This window comes from Manis javanica, chromosome 10, assembly GCF_040802235.1.
Source record: "Manis javanica isolate MJ-LG chromosome 10, MJ_LKY, whole genome shotgun sequence".
In the NCBI taxonomy this organism is placed as follows: domain Eukaryota; kingdom Metazoa; phylum Chordata; class Mammalia; order Pholidota; family Manidae; genus Manis; species Manis javanica.
In genome coordinates, this window is record NC_133165.1 from 110,231,196 (window position 1) to 110,250,976 (window position 19,781).

The 19,781-nt window shown below is 44.5% G+C and overlaps 3 protein-coding genes across 7 annotated transcripts in view; 2 read left to right on the forward strand and 1 right to left on the reverse strand.

The window, feature by feature from the left end:
* The window catches only part of FAM227A (family with sequence similarity 227 member A), a 57,521-nt gene extending 55,183 nt beyond the window's left edge, over positions 1 to 2,338 (reverse strand). Inside the window, exons 1-2 of the mRNA XM_073213887.1 lie at positions 2,197 to 2,338; positions 346 to 428 (exon numbers count right to left, since the gene is read on the reverse strand). Coding sequence (XP_073069988.1) covers positions 346 to 428; positions 2,197 to 2,338 — 225 coding nt within the window. The remainder of the gene's footprint in view (positions 1 to 345; positions 429 to 2,196) is intronic.
* A 2,677-nt stretch (positions 2,339 to 5,015) lies between these two features.
* CBY1 (chibby 1, beta catenin antagonist) lies at positions 5,016 to 13,831 on the forward strand. Of its 5 annotated transcripts, none has more exons than XM_017664068.3 (6): positions 5,016 to 5,169; positions 7,749 to 7,867; positions 10,659 to 10,743; positions 11,659 to 11,764; positions 11,847 to 11,965; positions 13,118 to 13,831. In XM_017664068.3, exons 3-6 carry the CDS (start codon positions 10,666 to 10,668, stop codon positions 13,196 to 13,198), a joined length of 384 nt encoding a protein of 127 aa, XP_017519557.1. In that variant the 5' UTR covers positions 5,016 to 5,169; positions 7,749 to 7,867; positions 10,659 to 10,665; the 3' UTR covers positions 13,199 to 13,831. The 5 variants fall into 5 exon arrangements, with proteins under 5 accessions (XP_017519557.1, XP_017519559.1, XP_017519562.1 ...); XM_017664070.3 differs by having other exon boundaries at positions 5,022 to 5,169; positions 7,752 to 7,867; XM_017664073.3 differs by lacking the exon at positions 7,749 to 7,867 and having other exon boundaries at positions 5,030 to 5,169.
* A 3,287-nt stretch (positions 13,832 to 17,118) lies between these two features.
* TOMM22 (translocase of outer mitochondrial membrane 22) lies at positions 17,119 to 19,066 on the forward strand. Its single transcript, XM_017664067.2, has 4 exons — positions 17,119 to 17,280; positions 17,548 to 17,666; positions 18,061 to 18,178; positions 18,382 to 19,066. Exons 1-4 carry the CDS (start codon positions 17,170 to 17,172, stop codon positions 18,454 to 18,456), a joined length of 423 nt encoding a protein of 140 aa, XP_017519556.1. The 5' UTR covers positions 17,119 to 17,169; the 3' UTR covers positions 18,457 to 19,066.
* The last annotated feature ends 715 nt before the right edge of the window (positions 19,067 to 19,781 follow it).

Consider the following 19,781-nt stretch of genomic DNA (forward strand, 5'->3'; position numbering starts at 1 on the left):
GGATACATGTCATTACACATTTGTCCAAACTCACAGCATGTACGGCACAATGCTAGAACCCTACTGTAAGCAATGGACACTGGGTGATAATGACGTGTCAATTTAGGTTTATCAACTGCAACAAATGTGGTGATGGGGAGGTTGTGCATGTGTGGGGATAGGGGTATATAGGAACTTTGTACTTTCAGCTCAGTTTTGCTGTGAACTTAAAACTGCTCTAAACACTAAAGTTTACTAATTGAAATATTTATCTGTGAGACCTCTATTAGCAAATGTACTGTCAAATAAATAGAGGGGTCCCCAGCCCGTCCCTCCCAGAAGCCTTGCCTCACACCTATAACTCACCAGACTGTTGACCAATGCGTTGGGGCTCAGATCTATTTCAGCAATGGTTTGGTTCACCTGGTGCATGGAGCCAATGAGGCACGCTGGGAGGTGAGTCAGCTAAGGAGACTATGGGTGTGATCACGTGCAAACGGGACCCGGCCGGCCTGGCAAGGATGGCGGCTCACTTCCTTTCTGTGCTCTCTCTCCACTTAATTATTCTCTTTGTAAATATTCATACTTCTTTTCTCTTGTTTAGAAGAGATGCTTTATAAATTATAAACAAAAATTAACCACCTCCAAGACATCTTAGAAAATATATAAATTATCCACTCTGCTACTACCTTAACAACTTCTGTTAGGACTTGGGGAGATTTCTGTATTTTTTACATACTTTTTTTTTATCATTAATATACAATTACATCAGCAACATTATGGTTACTGGACTCCCCCCATTATCAAGTCCCCACCACATACATACATACTTCCTTTTTACCAAATTATAATGTCAGTGTATGCCTATTTTACTACTCTGACTTCTCTTCATTATTATGATCATTTTCAGTAGGGCTAAATAATTTTCATCATATTTTAAGTGTCATTATATGAACCAATATATGAATTGGAGGATGCACCCTGATACTTAACTGTTCCTTGGCTATTGAATATCTGAGTAAGTTGTTTATAATTTTTTGCAGTCACGAACAGTGCTGTGATGCACACAGTCACACAGAGGGCTGTTTCCATATTTTGGATTATCCATTTAAGGGAGATTTTCAGGTGAGGGAGAACTGCACCAAAGGGTATCTCTACCTTTTTATCACTGTTGAAATCTCTATTCAGTTCAGTGGTTCCTCTTGCTACCCTCTCTATAGTTGCATTTCTTTCTGTCTTAGCTTCAATTGGTCTAAGATCTATCTTTTGCAAAAGACCCATAATCCTATCACTCGTTATTGTCTTCACATAAAACAAGGTTCACTTTTATTTCCATTACCTTCAAGTATTCTTACAAATCTGAGGACACACTTGACTGACAAAGGTGCTGAGGGATATGACAAATTCAAAGGGAGTGAAAAGGGTTAGGCTGAGGTGAGTGTGAGATTAAGAAAAAAAGAGAGGACAGACCTCAGAAAAAGGCCCAGAAAAGTGAGATCCTGAAGCAGAGAAGTGAGATTCTGATGGGATCCCTCGCACTCATCCTGAGCAGGGTTTCTGAGCGGCGTGGGAGGGATGGGATGCAGAGGGACACATGCCGGTTGGCTGGCAGCAGCATGACTTGAAAGTCAAAGCTCGTGTTAGGAGAGGGAAAGCCCGGGGCTTATTTGTATCCTGACACGGTTACTTGCAGGGCAAGCTCTAAGGTCCTCCAGAGATGGCGTTCTGGGGGTCCCTGGGATGTAGTTCAGGGCTGGAAGTGAGCAGAGGATCAGCAAAGGCAGAGTTAGAGAAGCAAGATATTGATAGAGACTGGACGATGCCAGAGGGGTGAACTCTGAGCCTGGGCAGAAGGGCTGGCAGGTGAGGAGAGGTGAGGCCAACTGGAGTTAAAAAAAGAAAAACACAGCTCACTAGTCAGAGCACAAACGGCTGGACCAGGACCTCTTGGCTACCTACGATTCTTTGGATGGTATGAAGGGACAGAAGGAAACTATGGGAAATAAATGAGCTTTCCTCTTCCTTCTCATTCTTTCAACAAATACTTCCAATATGACTCCCTTTGGGGACTCTTTCTGATGATCTTAGTCAAACAATCCTTCAAGTCTCTAATTCTTTTAGAGGATTGATAGGGCTTTGATAAACGTGTAAGGAACCAGCTAGTAACGCAGGTTACAGACTCAAGCCACAACTGTAGATGGCACCCCAGAAGGATACAAGGCGGACTGTCCTCCAGGCCCCTCTCCATGGCACTCTTCCTCGCATTCTGCGCAGCGAGCGAGACGGCCAGGGCCTCGTCCACTGGTACCATGGGCAAAGCGGTGACATTGATGACTTCCATCTTCCTGAAATGAGCCATCGTCCAGGTTCTTTTAAACTGACAAACAGTTAAGTTTCTACTTTTAAGATCCTTTCATTTCCTACTCTAATCTTGTTTTCTGTTCAGCCAGCCTCCTGGAAAATCACAAATAGCACAGAAACATCTTAGAAAACACGACTGTGCTCATCTGGTAAGCAGGCCTGGTGGCGAGGCACATGCTGTATGCAACATGGGGAATAAAGGCTTTTGTCTGAGAAGCCCATTCTTAACTGAAGATTTTGAGGCATATATACCTTTTCTGTCTGCCTGCTGATGCCTGCCCACCGCCCCACTCAGCTCCCAGTCAAAATTGTTTTAGTTTTCAAAATAAGGAGACCAGAGAGCTGACGAGGTGGGGGCTCCAGCCACCAGTCTGTGAAGTCCAGGATTCTGCTTTCATCTATTACATCACTTAAAATACTGAAATTATTTACTTCTGCATCTTTCTCCCTTAGGTAAATTACTCCCTAGGGATTATATTTATTCAATATTTGATTCCATTTTAGACTAATTCACCACACTTTTCCCAGTCCAAACAGGAAAAAGTTGTCCCAAGTCAGTTGGATTGCAGGAAAGGCTGGTTCAGGCCCAGGTCAATACTATCTCCTCCCTTCTGCTCTTAGCTTTTACCCATAGAGGCATGGGGTGAGGGGAGGGTAAGAGGGAGGCAGGCGCATTTTCAAATTTCTCACTTTCATCCCACCCACTCCCCAGAATGACTGGAAAACTACAACGTGTTTTCTGAACAGCCAAGTTTAGGGTGGCCCTGTCAAGAAGACTGTTGCTTTAGCTTAACATTATTGCTCATGAGTAATGGAAGACTTTAATATTATGCTTCTTAAAATAAATGTTTAAAATACACACTCTGTTCCCTTTTGAATTTTTCATGATACCATTTTAGCATAAGTATTCTCTGAAACCTGATAAGTACTTATTGTCACCATCTGGGGAGGAAAATAGGATGGGAAGAAAACTAACCTGGTTGAATATCTACCTGTGCCCCGCACTATTGAATGTACTGGGGCAGATAAGTGGAAGAATAAAAAAAGTCTTACCCTCATGAAGCACTTCTTCTAGCAGCCAAAATTTGTGCCCTGTTTAAAGTTAACATGTTATAACTTAAACATGTTAAACAAGTTAAAACAATGCTGACCTTGGAGTCAGACAGACCTTTGTCTACCTTAACCTTCAGTCATTCAATGGATATTTACTGAGTGCCTGACCCAAGCTAACAGTTGCTCCTAACTGGGACAGGATGGTGAGCTAAACTACTCTTGAGCCCTGTCCTAATGGAGTTTATGTCTACTAGGGGAGATGTACAATAATCAAACAATTATATAAATAGCTGTGAATTATAACTGTGACCACTGCTTTGAAGGGAGGTACACAGTGCTATGTGACAACATAATAATGAATATTTACCCATTTATTATTAATCCTCATTAAGGTGGTCAAGACTTGAAGGAAAAGCAGGAGTAAATTAGATAAAGCAGGAGAGGAAAAAATACCATCCAAGCAGAAGAAAGCAAAAGTAGAAAGGTAGGAAAAGGTTAGACCTGTGCGTGACAGTAGCCATTAGCCACATGTGACAAATGAACCCTTGGAATTTGGTTAGTGTGCCTAAAGAACTAAAATTTTAATTACTTTAAATTTTAAAATGAAGCAGTATAAATTTATTGATTATATGTTGAAATGACAATATTTGGGACATATGAGTTAAATAAAATATTATTCAAACTAATATTACTTGATTTTTTTTTAAACTTAAAAAATATGGCTACTAGAAAATTCTAAATTACATAGAAGGCACACATTACTTTTCCACTGAACACTGCTGGGTTATACCAGGCAGATTTTAGTTCTAACACATGGAGTTCTCCACTTTTCAATGAAGTTGGGTGTAGCTCGAAGAAAATTGCACTTGGAGCCAGAGACTCACGGGTCCTGCCCCTTATTGGATGACTTGATGCACCCACTAGGCACCCAGTAACTATCCCTTGAATGACTCTTGAGTTTCTTCATTTATCAAATGGAACCAATAATAAACACTGTTAGGACTGCAATAGTTCTCTGTCCCTTGGTCAATGAGACCTTGAAGTGGTCCCTGGGCCTCAGTTTCCCCTGGTGTATTAGTCGATGAGAGTCGGGGCGTGGGGAGCAGGCTCGAGGAGGCGGGCAGGGCGGGTCACGGTCGGTCTGTAGGTCCTACCTGAAGGCGTCGGAAACCGAAGAACTCAGGGCCGGTTCCGCCACAGACCCCTCAGGAGACCCTGTAAAGTTTTGGATGGGACACCCGACACTCGTTGCCCCCACACCCACCAAGAAGGGATGCCCATTGCTTTGTGGTCTGGAGGAGGGACGTCGGGGAGGGGCCCATTCTGCTGCTGTGAATCCCGGCGGTCTCCAGGCAACGCCGGGCGCAGACGCCACTTCCCCCTCCCACAACAATGAACTCTCCCCAGCAGGCGCGAACCGCCCCGCGGGCTGGGAGGCCAGACCAATTGGTTTGTGGGAGGGAGAGTGCAGTTCCTCGTCCTAGTCTATAGCATGGGGCATGGAAATGCCTCTAGAAGACAATCTCTTTGTGGAATATATTTAATATATATCGAGGCAGTCCTCAAGCATTTCTGGTGCCTCGCGTAAGCTCGCTTTGGGGACCCCGTGCACCCCCACTTCCCTCAGTGGTAGAGGCCGAGGCGGTGCTGCGCGTGCGCGTGTGGTCTGAGAGCGGAGGGGCTTCAGAGTTGTGTCTGTGCGAGTGACGCCGACACCGGTGGGCGGCCGCGGGACGTGTCCGGTGCGTTTGTGCCCAGGCTGCTGGGACGCGTCAGGTAGGGGTCCGAACCCGTCGTCGCCCCAGGGTGGGACGCCCGCGCGTTCCCCAGGGGACCCGGGGCCTCCAGTAGCTGGAGCGGCCGGAGGGCGTGGGGCAGGGGGAGGAGGCCGGGTTCTCCCCAGGCCAGCCGCCGCCCTTACTGAAGGGTGTTTCGCCTACGTAAATTGGGGTAGTTATCGCGCCCGGTCCGTGAAGGTGATTAAACGAGGGCGTGCGAGTGAACGTTTGTTCCTTACCGTTAGTGGAGTCCAGTAGCCCTGGGTGGCAGAGTACCTGTGCGGCACGTACTTGGCAGGCCCTGAACTCGGGGACTCATTTTCTCAGAATCCAATGAAAGCCAAAGGCTGCCCCTTATCTTCTTGTTTGAATAAAATAAGATAATCTCTTTTATGGCCCATTGCAAACTGTAAAGCATTGCACAGAGATGAAATAATTATTATTAGCGCAGAGGAGTAGACCTTATTTGAAGCCCAATTCCACCACCTTCCCACACCAAGCTGTGATTGGGGACAAATTACTTTTCTAAGCCGCAGTTTTCTGATATGTAGAGGGGACATACTTGATCTACTTACCAGGGTTGTTTTGAGCAACAAATGCCACAGCTTTTAATAAACATTAAAGAACTGTAACAACCTGAGAGTGGATACTATTGATATCCTTGATTACAAATAAAGAAGCCTAAGGTTCAGGGAGGATAAGTTCTGGGGTCCCAGTTGGGGGGTGAGGGAGCAAAGTGATGATGAGAACCCAAATGCTCTCCCTTCACTTTTTTTGTGTTGAGCTCCTCTCTCTCCAGGGAGTTTCATGAGAAAGAAGGCTGCCTTAGGCCAAGCTGGGATCTCTAGGTCCACACTAATGCGTCAGGTCCCTAGGGTCTCAGCCAGAGTTGTTTGTGGATTATTGGATCTGATTTAAAAGACAACTAGTCCAGACCCTTCCTTTTCCTCACCTGTAATATACTGATGACAGTTATCTGCTTAAGGCTATGAGAACTAGTGAGGCCATGAGTGAAGTGCCCCTGTTAAGAATGTGCCACAACCTCACACCAGTTAGGATGGCCACCATCCAAAAGACAAACAACAACAAATGTTGGCGAGGATGTGGAGAAAGGGATCCCTCCTACACTGCTGGTGGGAATGTAATTTAGTTCAACCATTGTGGAAAACAGTATGGAGGTTCCTCAAAAAACTCAAAATAGAAATACCATTTGACCTGGGAATTCCACTGCTACGAATTTACCCTAAGAATGCAGCAGCCCACTTTGAAAAAGACATATGCACGCCTGTGTTTATCACTGCACTATTTACAATAGCCAAGAAATGGAAGCAACCTAAGTGTCCATCAGTAGATGAATGGATAAAGAAGATGTGGTGCATATACACAATGGAATATTATTCAGCCATAAAAAGAAAACAAATCCTACCATTTGCAACAACATGGATGGAGCTAGAGGGTATTATGCTCAGTGAAATAAGCCTGGCAAAGAAAGACAAGTATCAAATCATTTCACTCATCTGTGGAGTATAAGAACAAAGAAAAAACCGAAGGAACAAAACAGCCGCAGACTCACAGAACCCAAGAATGGTCTAGTGGTTACCAAAGGGAAAGGGACTGGGGAAGATGGGTGAGAAGGGAGGGATAAGGGGGAAAAGGGGGCATTATGATTAGTACACATAATGTAGCGGGGTGGGGGTGATATGGGGAAGGCAATATAATAGAGAAGTAGTGATTCTATAGCATCTTACTATGCTGATGGACATCTTACTACGCTGATGTGACTGTAATGGGGTATGTGGTGGGGACTTGATAATAGGGGGAGTCTAGTAACCATAATGTTGCTCATGTAATTGTACATTAATAATACCAAAAAAAAAAAAAGAATGTCACAATGTATTTGGCTATTCTTAGCCATTAGTAGACATTTTGGATTATTTCTTATTTTTTACTGTTAGCAGCAGAGAACCTTTGTGTGAGCATGTCAAATTCTTGCTGGAGGATATGTTTTTAGAAGTGGGTTTGTTGGCCAAAAAGTATGCACATTAAAAACTTCACTAGGTTTTGCCTAAATGAAAAATTGTAACATCTTTTGTTTCCACCAAGAGTAAATGAAAGTGTCTTTTTCTCCACACCCTCACCAACATTGGATATTGTTCATCTTTTAAAGTTTGCCAATATGATGGGTGAAAGTGCTTCTTCTTATAATGGATCCCACAAGTTATCAATACAAAGATAATCTGATATATAATTTATATGTATGACATATAATTTTATATACCTTTAGCCAACTGATCATGGCTGTGGGCCTTGAGAAAATTGTTTTCTCATCTCTGATGTGGATAGGAAAATGCCTACCTTATGGGGTTGTTGGAAGGAATAAAAGAAATACATGAAGTGTGCCCAGCATGGGGCCCAACCCAGTGCATATGCAGGAAGTTGTATAGTTTTTGTTACTGTGCCCTTTTCTTTTTTGAGTTAAAATCTTTCTTCCTGGATATTCCCATTTCATTCTTGTCCTGCCCTCTACAGACATAAGATTAATGGTCTTCCCTCTTCTGCCCTTTTTCTTTTCTCTAGCAGAAACAATGCCAGGGCCTTCTACTGTGTTTTGGATGACGTGGTAGCACAGCTTCAAACTCCCTCAGCATCTTGGTCCCCACTGTTGTCCCGTCTACCACCAAGCTGGAAGCATTCTGGTTCGTCTTAAGTCCTAAACTGTTGTGCCCAGGCCCAAATGCTATCCCTAGGTTGTGGGTCTACTGCTATTTTTAATTACAAACACACACCCCTAAATATCTTTGTTTTTATTTATAAATCATATGTATGTATACTTATGTATTGCATATTGTAAAACCTCCAGACAAGCTTCTAAACTTTTATCATTAATTTTAGTGACATTAATTTCCCCATTGCTGAAACCATACTATGAGTTATCTTTTAATCATAGTTGACATGAAACTTTGTTTCAAATAGTCTTGACAAGTTCCCTCTTTTCTTCGCCAACTTCTTGTCAGATATGATTAATTCATTACTGTTTGTCACACACTGTAGTGAAGGAAGATTTTATACGTAGGAGTAAGAAAGTGAAGGAAGATTTTATACGTAGGAGTAAGAAAAGCGAGAGCTCTGCTACTTTCTTTTTGCTCATTTTTACTTTCATTATTGTTATTTTCAATCTGCAGTTTCTAAGAAGGAATCTTTTAAAGCTACTTGTGTGTTAAAGTTAAAATTGGGTAAAAGATGGGGAGAAATGAACCTTGACTCCTGTCTCATGCCAAATATAAAAATTAATTCCAAATGAGGCATAGTCCTAAATGTGAAAGCTAAAACAACAAAATTTCCAGAAGTTAGTATATGAAAATATCATGACCTTGGAGTAGGCAAAAATTTCTTAAAATAGGATACAAAAACACTAATCATTAAAAAGAAATGGATCCATTAAAACTAAGAAACTTCCTTAATTGAAAAGAAACCAATAAGAAAGCAAAAGGGCAAGCCCAAGATTGGAAGAAGGTATTTCAGTATTCCTTATATATACAAATGACATATAAAGAATCCTTAGAGATCAACAAGAAAGTGATAGACAACCCAACAGAAAAATGGCAGAAGGCTTATACAAGCATGTCATAAAAAAGGATATCCAAATGTCCAATGAGTATATGAAAAGGTACCCAATTTAATTAGCCACTGGGGAAAAGCTATTTAAACACACAATGTAACACCACTATATACTTATTAGAATAGATAAAATAAAAATATAGGAAATTCCAAATGTTCACAAGGATCTCTTGTATGCTGTTGGTAGCAGTTCAAATTGGTACAACCACTTTGGAAAGCCATTTGGCAGTGGCTTCTAAAGCTGAATATATGAATGTATGACACAATTCCACCCCTAGGTATAGAACCAGAGAAGTTTACTTAAGTATACAGGAATACATGTCCAAGCATGTTCTTAGCAGCACTATTTTTAATACACAAAAAAACTTTTAATAGATAAAAACTGAAATGGTCCAAACCTCTACTTCATGCAGTAGAATATTTCATTGCAATGTAAATAACTACAACCAAATACAACAACATAGATAAATCTCACAAACATGATATTGAGTAAAGAGAGCCAGACACAAAAGGGAACATACTGTACAAATCTACGGATATAACGCTGTTGAATGAGGCTTGTGGAATGACGAAATGTTCCTCATCTGGAGGGCAGCTACACAGGAGTGTATGTGTGTGTGTGTGTAGTAAAAACTCTTGCAGTCATACACTCATGATTTGTGTACTTTTCTGTATTTATGTTATATTGAAATACAAAAAGACTTAATTTCTTCCTCTTCCTCCACAGCCAAAATGGGCAGTATCAGTAAATCTACCTAACTGGGCCTGTGTGAATTGCAATAGGTTGTAGTAATGCTGAAAGCAGGTATGGCTGTCAGGGTCAGCTCTTCCCTGTTGTGGCCTCTTCCTTCCACTGGACTCCTCACCTACCAAACAGGACAGGAGACCTGACATATGGACCGAGTAAGGGACATTATTAACAATCTGAAAGCGAGCTATAAATAGTTTCATTTCTTTAAAATGGAATATATGCAGAGGCTATTGCCCACATGTGATTCTCACCAGCATACGGGAACAAGTAGGATTGCATTCCTTGCTCTAAACTATAAATCTGGTGATGCCATCTTGGGTCCAAAGTTAAGACAGGCAAGGTAGGCATTTGCATGTGGTTAACATAAACACACAGACCTGCTTCAAATACTAGCTACCACTTAGGACCTTAGTCTTTCTTTAATTGAAGTGTGGTTGATACCACTTATATTGGTTTTAAGTATACAACATAGTAATTAGATAGTTACCTACATTATTAAAGCTTCATCCCAACTAGTGTAGTTACTATTTGTCAACATAGAAAGATGTTACAAAACTATTGACTATATTCTCTAAGCTGTATTTTTGTCCTCATGATTAATTTATATTATGATTGAGATTTTGTGCTTCATCCTGTTACTAATTTATGTTAAGATTGAGACTTTATGCCTGTTGATCCCCTTCACCTCTTTTACCCACCCATTCCAACCCCTCGCCCGTGGTGACCACTAGTCACTCTCAGTGTCTGTGAGTGTGTTGCTGTTCTGTTTTTAGATTCCACATATAAGTGAAATCATACTTTTGTCTTCCTCCACCTGGCCATTTCACTAGGACCTTAGTCTTTCTAAACCTCATCTGTCATGTGGTGCTAATAAAATGAGCTAATTAAGGGTGGTTGTGACAATTATGAGTTGGTGCCTGCAAAGATTTTCACATACTGCCTTGCACATAGTGAGCACTCAACACTTGGGAGCTATTACCAGGATTGCTAATAGCCACATGAAAAGATGTATGTTTTCATGATTTGAGGACAGTGGCATAAGGTCACCGATCCAACTGTTAGTACTGCTGACTTTTTCTGACCCTAGGAGAAGGGAACATTGACCTTTCTTCCATCAGGCCAGAGATGCCTCTCTTTGGGAATACGTTCAGTCCGAAGAAGACGCCCCCTCGGAAGTCTGCTTCTCTCTCCAACCTGCATAATGTGAGTGTCAGTACTGGGCTCAGTCTCTTGTGCAGCTTGACTGGAGTGCAAGCCTGGTCTCTTAAAGAAAGTGTGGTCCTCTAGAGAGGCATCCTCCTAGGAGGGCAACCTTTTCATTCATATTAATTGCAATTGCTGAAAACAGTTTTTAACTCCTAAAATTGGGAATCATTGTCAGCTTGTTCAAGAAACTGCTAAGACAGTCAATCTCATTATGATTTCTGATCCCAAATGATGTATCCAGTTTGAGTGCATTTTATTCCCAAGACTTGGCCAGGAATCAGTTTTAGTCATGTCTAAGAATCAAGCTCATTCTCAAAGGATGATGTTTTCCCACTATTAACCACATTCAAAAGGATATGTTACAGCTCCACAGGCCGTTTCCGAGCTCCTCGAGGGCAGAGCTGGTCGCACTTATCTCTGCATACCAGTAGCAGTCCTGATGGCAAGGCCGGGTGCTCAGCGAGCTGGAGAAACATTGAAAATCACACTAAAGAACAGTTACTATAGCTAATTGGGTGTTAACATTTTATGCCTTTTTCATGACATATATATCCATAGTAAGCAAATGATGACTTAGGGGCTTATTACATTTAAAAGGGTTTTTGACTACTAAATATTTTCAGTAGACTGTCTTAAATTGTTAAGTGCCTAGTAGCTGTAAAATAATTCAGTTTAAAAATATCAGCATACATAGCTTTTTTGGAAAACTTCTGTTGTATAAAGCAGTATGTTTCTTCTCTCTCAAAGTTTAAACATTTCATTGTGCCTTATTTGATTTTCTGACTTTAATAAATGTTGTTAAATGTGCTGAGTAACAATGAGAAGAAATGAGCTGTCATATAGCTAGCAGAGGAGGCATGGAGCCCTCGGCCTTCCGCCTCCCGAAGCCAGCGTGCAGTGTCTCGCCCACAGCTGGATCGGTCAACCTGGGAGGTGGAGCTGGGCCTTGACTACGGGACTCCCACCATGAACCTGACGGGGCAAAGCCTCAAGTTTGAAAATGGCCAGTGGGTAGCAGGTGGGCTAATTTCCTGCCATTTGTCCAACAAGATAGTAGAAGGGAATCCCCCTCCTAACTACTGGTTCTACCCTCCCACCAGAGATGGGGGTTAGTGGAGGTGTGGACCAGAGGGAGGCTCAGCGCCTCTGGAGGCGGAACCAGCAGCTGGAGGAAGAGAACAATCTCCTGCGGCTCAGAGTAGACATCCTGCTGGACATGGTGAGGAAGGTGACGGGAAGGGAGGACTAGGCTTGCCTACGTCAGTTGCTTTGAATCCAGAGATACAAGTCAGACCCAGTTCCTACCCTCAAGGGCCGACAGTCTGGTGGGAAGATGGACAATAAACATAATGACAGTGCGGAGTCTATACACGGCCTGGCGCCAGCACATGAAAAAAGGAACGCGATTCTGTCTGGTCAGGGACATCAAAGCGGAAGGGATATTTGAGCTGAATGTGGAAGGGTACAGGGAGGAATGGAGGTTGGGATGGAGGCATTACGGAAAGGACAGTGTGCTCGTGACTTGGAGGCGTCCCATACCAAGCAGGCAGTCAGCAGCGCCCAGGGCGAACCTCCTGTGGGGCAAACCTGCATTGGTGTTGGTTTCCTGTGGCTGTTAAAAACAGCCACCTGCTGGACCTGGAGGTGCAGGTCAAGGTCCTTGAGAGGCAGGAGAGCATACCCCATAGTAGTTACGGGCAGGCATTCTGGAGCCGAACTGCCTGGTTCTTGCCCAGCTCCACCATGGCTGTCTGACTTTAGGCAAGTTACTTAACTGCTCTGTGTGAAGAGACTTAGTTTCTTCAGCAATGAAATAGGCACAGTAGTGAGAGATACCTCACAGTGAGTTAATAATACAAGTAAAACAGTTGGGATAGTGTATCGCTCTGGAAGTGTGGCTCGCTCTTCCCAGTGAGGGAAATGTTTTGAGAGTGGATCTCTCTCTGCCCTAACTTGAGTGTCTTCCACCTGTTACTCTACAGTCCATTGAAAGAGCCTAGTGAGGAAAGTTGCATTCTTTTTCAAGCATTTCCCCTAATTACCATTGTGTTAGCTACAGCTCACAAGCAACCTAGACCCTAATCCTCTCACCCTGGATTTGGCAGTATTGGCCTTTTTCATCCCCTGAGGCCTGCAGTCCTCAACACAGTGAGTGCCATGCAACCCTAGGGAATCAAAAATGTTGACAGTGGATTAGAATGTTCTTCATGGATTAAGGCCCTGGGTCATCAGGTGGTTACGTTCTGCCCAGGTACAAAGGGTTCCCATCGTGGAAGGCAGCTGGCAGTGCTAGAGAAATGCCAGAAGGCCTTGCAGACCTGAGACATGGCTTAGAAATGTCCTTGGTAATGGTCTGCTTTTTTCCTTTCAGCTCTCTGAGACCATTGCCGAGTCCCAGTTAATGGGGAAGGAGCTGGATGAGCTGAAGAGTGTCAGCCGGAGGAGGAAATGAAGACCCCAAAGACACGTGTTAGGGAAGGAGGGAGAAACCTACTGAGCAGAAGAGTAGGATATGGCCGGGGGTGTTTTTTTAGTTAAACTAGTGGATTAGGTCCTGCGATAGGGCCTAAAGGTACTGACCCCTTGGGTTGGCAGTAGGACAGTGACAGCCCAAACCAGGATTCCAGGCCAGGGCCTTCAGTAGGAACGGCTGCATGGCACAGGGAGGCGAGTGTGTAAATCGGGCCTCAGGGAGGCCTGCGGCAGTGAGGAGTCTTCAGGTGCTGTCCAGTTACTTCACATACAAGTGCACCTGTCCCAGGTTCTCTCTTGCTGGCCTGACACTGCTGGGAGAAGCAGCAGGAATCCATCATGTCACCCCTGGCACTGGTGGTGGAGTACAGCACCAGTTCTGAAGAAGCCTGTGTTATGGCGTCTCCGGGGAGCAGCTCTCCTGGCTGGCTGCCCCTCAGGCCACACTCTCCATCCTTTAGAGAAAGAATTCTCCTTCCTCAAATCCACAGCCTCTGGCTTCATTCCTCAGCCCCAAACATCAGCCGGTACCAGCCTTCCACAGCAACACCATATTTTTGTGCTACTTTTCCATTGACACTACTTTTTTTTAATTAAATGAGGTTATATAATCGGTCTGTGGCCAGAGTGACTGGGAAAAGCAGCATTAGTTCTTGGAGAAGTGAATGGAGTCTGGAGTCTAAGCCTCTGTTGTTCCTTCCAAAGACAGAATTTTAGGGTGCGGGGAAGTGCCACCATTGCAGGAGAAGCACTCCAGCTTCCTGGGCGTTGGCAAAGGCTGACCTGCCACAGAAACAGTCCCTCTGCCCCCATTCCCGCCCCTCCTCCTCGAGGGAGTTGGGACTAGCTCAGACCTGGCAGGGGCCGAGCACCTGGAGCTGAGGGCCGCATCCCTGCAGTGGGAATCTGTGCTGAGTTGGTGTGAGCAGAGCTGCTGTGGTTGGAGGAGGGAGCCCGCCAAAGGGACCCAGCTCCGGGAGCGGGGTGGGGACAGAGAGCCTAGGGCTTTAGACCAGGATGGCTTCTCTGGTCAGCCGTTTTTGAGTGCCTGTTACTTGCCTGGCACTGGCCTTAGGCCCTCGCTTGCCCTCCCATTTCTCCTCAGTTCAGTCCTGTGAAGCAGGGATGGTCAGCATGCCTATTTGGAGGTAAGGCACCAAACTCCAGGAGGTTCAGAAACTGGTCTAGATCATACAGGGGAAGGTGGGAACCTGTTGATTCACAGCTCAAGGTGAAAGAGAGCTGCTGGGTGCAGAGTAGCCTCAAATGGAGGCTGCTAGTGGAGGCCAGGGCCAGCTCCATGGGGGATGGACAGAAGCAGCCTCTGTCTATGTTCTGATAACAGGAAAATAAAGAAAAAATTGGAGGATACAAATACAGGGTGTAAATCTTCAGGGGCAGGTAATAGGAACAATTGAGACTTTGCTTATTGCTAGACCAGTGCAGTTGGCAACCATTTATTGAAACCCTTGATGCCAACTGCCTATTAATAATTCTTGTGACAATTCAGGTTTACCCTCATACCCTGCATTTAGATGGAAAAATGAGATTACACAGCTGGAAAGAATGGAGCCAGGACTGAATCAGGAATCATGAGGGGCAGGTTTGTCACAATGATGTGGGTCCCACTCTGCATCACCACTGCCCTGTAAGGTGGGGCCCACAGTGTTGGCTGATGGATGTGGGGTATAAGCTAAGTCAAGGGTGATCCTGTTAAATGAAAGTCTGCAAGAGAAAAGGGAGAAATCATCCATGTCTCCCAGACCCAACCCCTATTGTTGTTTTTGTCAAGTACATCCTTCAGTTCTGGCTAAAGCCTTTATTAACCAAATCTAATAACAGAGTGATCTCCTTGACATTATCTCTTGTAGTCACTACAGCAGTTTTGTGAACTTCAGTGCTGAGTGTCAGATTAGGAAGAGCTGTTAGAGAAGAGGTGAGGGAGGCGGGGCGGGGGATGGGGGTGGGGGTAGGGGAGCGAGCGCAGGGTCAGGCAGACAGGAAGCTGTTCAGCTTGAAGCCTAGCAGGGGGATCCTTTTGTGCAGTGGCACAGATCCAGGCTAAGGTGTATTTTTTATGGAAGGGATTTTTCCAAGGTTCTCAGGAGAATCTATGCCCCCCACTGATGCAAATTAAGAACTCTATTACCAGCTTTAAATTCTGACAGGACAGAAACAGAAAAGGTAGAAAACATAGACTGGAGGGATGGGCAATGAGGAGCTGAGGTCAGGGTTCTAGAACACCTCTCCATCATGGCAGAGTCACCTTTGTGCCTGGCATGGGGCGTCATCACTCACTCAGTGGCACCTCTGTCCTCTTGCCTTTCAGCTGTGACCCCCTGCCAGGCAGCAGTCTTGCATGTCTTCTCTGCTGCCACTGAGCATTTCGCCTTGAAAGCCTCAGTTCTCCTTGAAAGACTTCATATGCTATGGTTCTGAATATTCAGCACTGCATGATTCCCAACATTCCTCTCTTATCCCTTTGCAATTATATAATTATTGAAATTGCTCTTTTAGCCTTAACCGTAGGTTTTTTAAAAATGATGCATTGCTCTCGTGCATATGAACAAAATTAATGGTTAAAGTTCTAAAACGTCACATTAGCATTGTGACTTTCCACTTGGAGTCACTCATGTCTGTACTTTCCACATAAGATTGGCTTCTCTACCTTCAAGAGTGTTGGTCTTCTAGCATTTCTTAAAAGATCCCATAAAAAAAAAAAGTCCGTGGCATTGGTTTCTTAAGCTGCCTTTTGCATTTATGTAGAGCTAGCCTACTTAAAAAAAAAACTTTAAACATGCAAAAAATAAAAAGCATAATTCATAAAATGAACATACACATATAAATAAGACCTAGGTCAAGAAACAGAAGTTTACCAGAAGCCACTTTTCTGCCCCAACTCAAATATTACCCCCTCTTAAAGGGAATCACCATCCTCACCAAAAATTGGTTTTGCCTGTTTTTGATGATGGAAACATACAGTAGGCACACTTTTGTGACATGAAACCCTTTTATAGTCAGAGCTGCCCTGTCCAATGATGAAAAGGACTGAAGACCATCAGCAAGTGCAAAGGTCCTCCCTACCAGAATATATAGTCTCACTGGTGTGTGTCACGTATCGGGTAAAGATGTGGATTGCCCAGTCCTGAGATGATTCAGTTTCGTGGTCAATTGGCTAAAGATGTATATCAAATTACCTTTATATAAATGACTTGTAGGAATTACAAAATACTTTCACTCATCATATAGGCAAAAGTTTTAAATATGGATAAAACTAATGCTGGGGAGGGTGTGGTGAAAAGGACACTTCCACTTGCTGTTGTTAAAGTACATGATATGGTTTTAAGGGCAATTAGCTAATACCTAGCAAAATTTTAAATGTTCCTACTTTTTGGCTAGCAAACCCACTTCTGGAAGTCTATTCTACAGAAATACTTGCAGTAACCTGGTACTGTGCCTCAGTATCCTCATGTCTGAAATGGGGATAATAGTACCTGCCTCGGTGGGTTGCGCCTGGCAGTAGAGTACTTAAGTATTGTTAACCTTGCCTTTGTTTTAATACATTGGGACTGTTTACTCGGCGTTTTCCCCAAAGACCAATGAACCTCCAAATTTCCGGCGTCTACCAAATAACACCCCTCACGGCAATGAAACTGGATTAGTGTTTATCTAAGTGTGATCCCTGGGGGCTTGTTAAAATGTAGGTTTCTGGGCCCACCCTAAACCCACCGTAAGGAATTAGGGAAGAACCCCCACTCGGCGCTTTCCCAGAGCGCTGTCCGCTAAAGCCGCCGCCGCCGCCGCCGGACTCAGCCGGAGGCCCGTGAAGACCGCCGGCCAGACGGTGGCGCGCTGCCGCAGCCCGCCGGCCTCCAATTCCCAGAAGGGCAGCTCTGTCCTCTGGGGGCGCCGCATTCTCCTCTCTTCCGCTTCCGGCGCCTCCCTGCAGCCATGGCCGCCCCCGCCGCCGGCCCTGGTGCGCCGCTGTCCCCGGACGAATTGCTTCCGAAAGGCGATGCCGAGAAGACGGAGGAGGAGCTGGAAGAGGAAGACGACGAGGAGGTACTGGGGCCGCGCAGTGCGGGGCGCAGAGCGAGCATACGGGCGGGGAGCGCCCGCGCGGGGGTGTGGGTTCCGCGTGCCTCGGGATCGGGGCTGAGGCGCGTCGCGGAGCCCGGAGAGGTCGGCGAGGAGACGTCTTCTCCCGGAGGCGGGGCTCGGGGCTCCGCCGGGCCCGGGGTGCCCTCGCTCCCGGGGTCTCGGCGTGTCCTGGCAGCAGGGGCTGGGTTGTCGCCGCTTCGGCCAAGACCCGCGCCTCCTCCACCACAGCTCGATGAGACCCTGTCGGAGAGACTATGGGGTCTGACGGAGATGTTCCCGGAGAAGGTCCGCTCCGCGGCTGGAGCCACGTTTGACCTCTCCCTCTTTGTGGCTCAGAAAATGTACAGGTAAGGAGCGAGGGGAAAGACATCGGGGTGTGCCTTGGACGACTTACGTGCTGTGAGTGAACACGGGCTTTAGAAGCTGCAGACTGGTTGGAGTCCAACCTGCCACAGAGCTCACAGTGACCTTGGACTAGTGTAATCTTTTTCTGGTCTCATTTTCTCTTCTGTAAAGAAGGGCAGGGTCTTTATGAGGATCATTTCAGATTAGATGTGTAAGTAGCTTTGTAAGAACTCAAAAGAATGTTAAGACTGCAGTCTCTAGATATACAGCCACCAGAACTGCTGCTCCTCTGGTAGGAGTGTGTTGCAAGGGTTGGATAAACACTTGTCAAAAACATTGGAGTGTATGTGAGAGATCTGTTTTTATCTTGCTGCCATGTTCACACTCCCTCTACAGGTTTTCCAGGGCAGCCTTATGGATTGGGACTACTTCCTTCATGATTCTGGTTCTTCCTGTTGTCTTTGAGACTGAGAAGTTGCAAATGGAGCAACAGCAGCAACTGCAGCAACGGCAGGTAAGCCCAAACCCTGCGCTTTTTGCCAGTGGTGGAGAGCACATGGGTAGACCTGCAGTTAATGTATGGGTAGAGACTGGGATTTGTTTTACGCTTTTATGTACTTGACTGTGCTATCAGCTGTTTTTGTCTGCCCTAACGGGTATGTTGAAAATGAAATACCTAGACTTGTACAATGCCTTATACCTCCTTTTCTTTTCCAGATACTTCTAGGTCCCAACACAGGGCTGTCAGCAGGAATACCAGGGGGTCTACCTTCACTTCCTGGAAAGATATAGTTACTTCTATAATTGACCCATCTTGGTCGGAGAAGTTTGAAAATTTGATAGTGTTTGAACTGCTGATTATTTGAATTTTTTTTTCTTTTAACTTTGGCACGTTGATCTAAGATCAGTCTTGTCCCATGGAAACTCCCAACTTGCACATGTGTCCTCCATACTATCCTGATTTGTTTCTTCTTTCCTCAGTAATAACCAGAGTATAGTGATGCAGTTATTCTAGCTCTGGCCATCCCACCCGTTTCACTAAATTACCCCTGACAGCAGGATCTCACTATCCCACTGTGGGGTAGGAACTGATGCCATTGGGAAAGATGTACCCCTGACCATTAATGACTGTTTTGTTTTTAAGAACGGAGATGTTGGGGAGGGACATGCACACAATATGAAATACAAAATGCATCACAGCTGTAGCATAAAGCAGCCACTGTGAACTCTGTGTATGTTGAAAAGGTGGGTGGGCAGGCAGCAGCTTCAACCACAGGATGGAAACTGTGGAGGACAGAGCAGGAGCTCATTTCCTCTGCACATTTTGGCTATTAGATTTGTGTGTATGTCTAAAAAGTCACTGCTTTTTATATTTAAATATTAACAATGATTCCAACTGAAAGTGTCATCCATATGCTTCTTTTACACACTTTTAAACGAGATTGCCCCTCACATTTCCTCATTAAGCCAATACTATCGTTTACCACTGACCCTGTAGGCACAAGTTAAATTTCCAAAAGTTAAAAAACTCATTTTTAGTCAAGAATCTCTTAATAGTCATCGTTGCCCTGAATTTAGTCAATTGATTTCAGATTTGCCAACAAAGGACTGGGTCTATGTTATTTATCCTAACTCGTGACATTAATACAGTTAGAAAGGATTTGTAGGGAATGACTGATTTCTAGTTCTAGGAAGGCTAAGGTTGCAAACAGACCTTTAGTTTGTTCTTTTAAAAATAATTGTTGAGCTACCAATGATGAATCCAGCTGTAGCCCCATCTTTGGACTCTGCCATTTGTCCATTTAACACAATTTTATTAGTATTGTGCTAATAAGCCTTTTATGTGGGTTTTTTACTGGAACAATACTACACAGTTTAGGAGGGAGTACTATTTCCATTTTACAGAGGAAAGTCACAGAAAGCTCTGTAATCTGTACCAAGATGCATAGACTATGGCAGATCTGAATTCAAACCTAGCAGGCCCTCTTCTACACCATCTTCCACTTGTTGATCAGGGGAAAAACACTAGTCACTTGTTAGGGCTAGTAAAGAAAACTTGTGCTTAGATTAGGGGTAGGATTCTTCAAATTGTCAATCCTAGTTTCTGTAAATTAAAT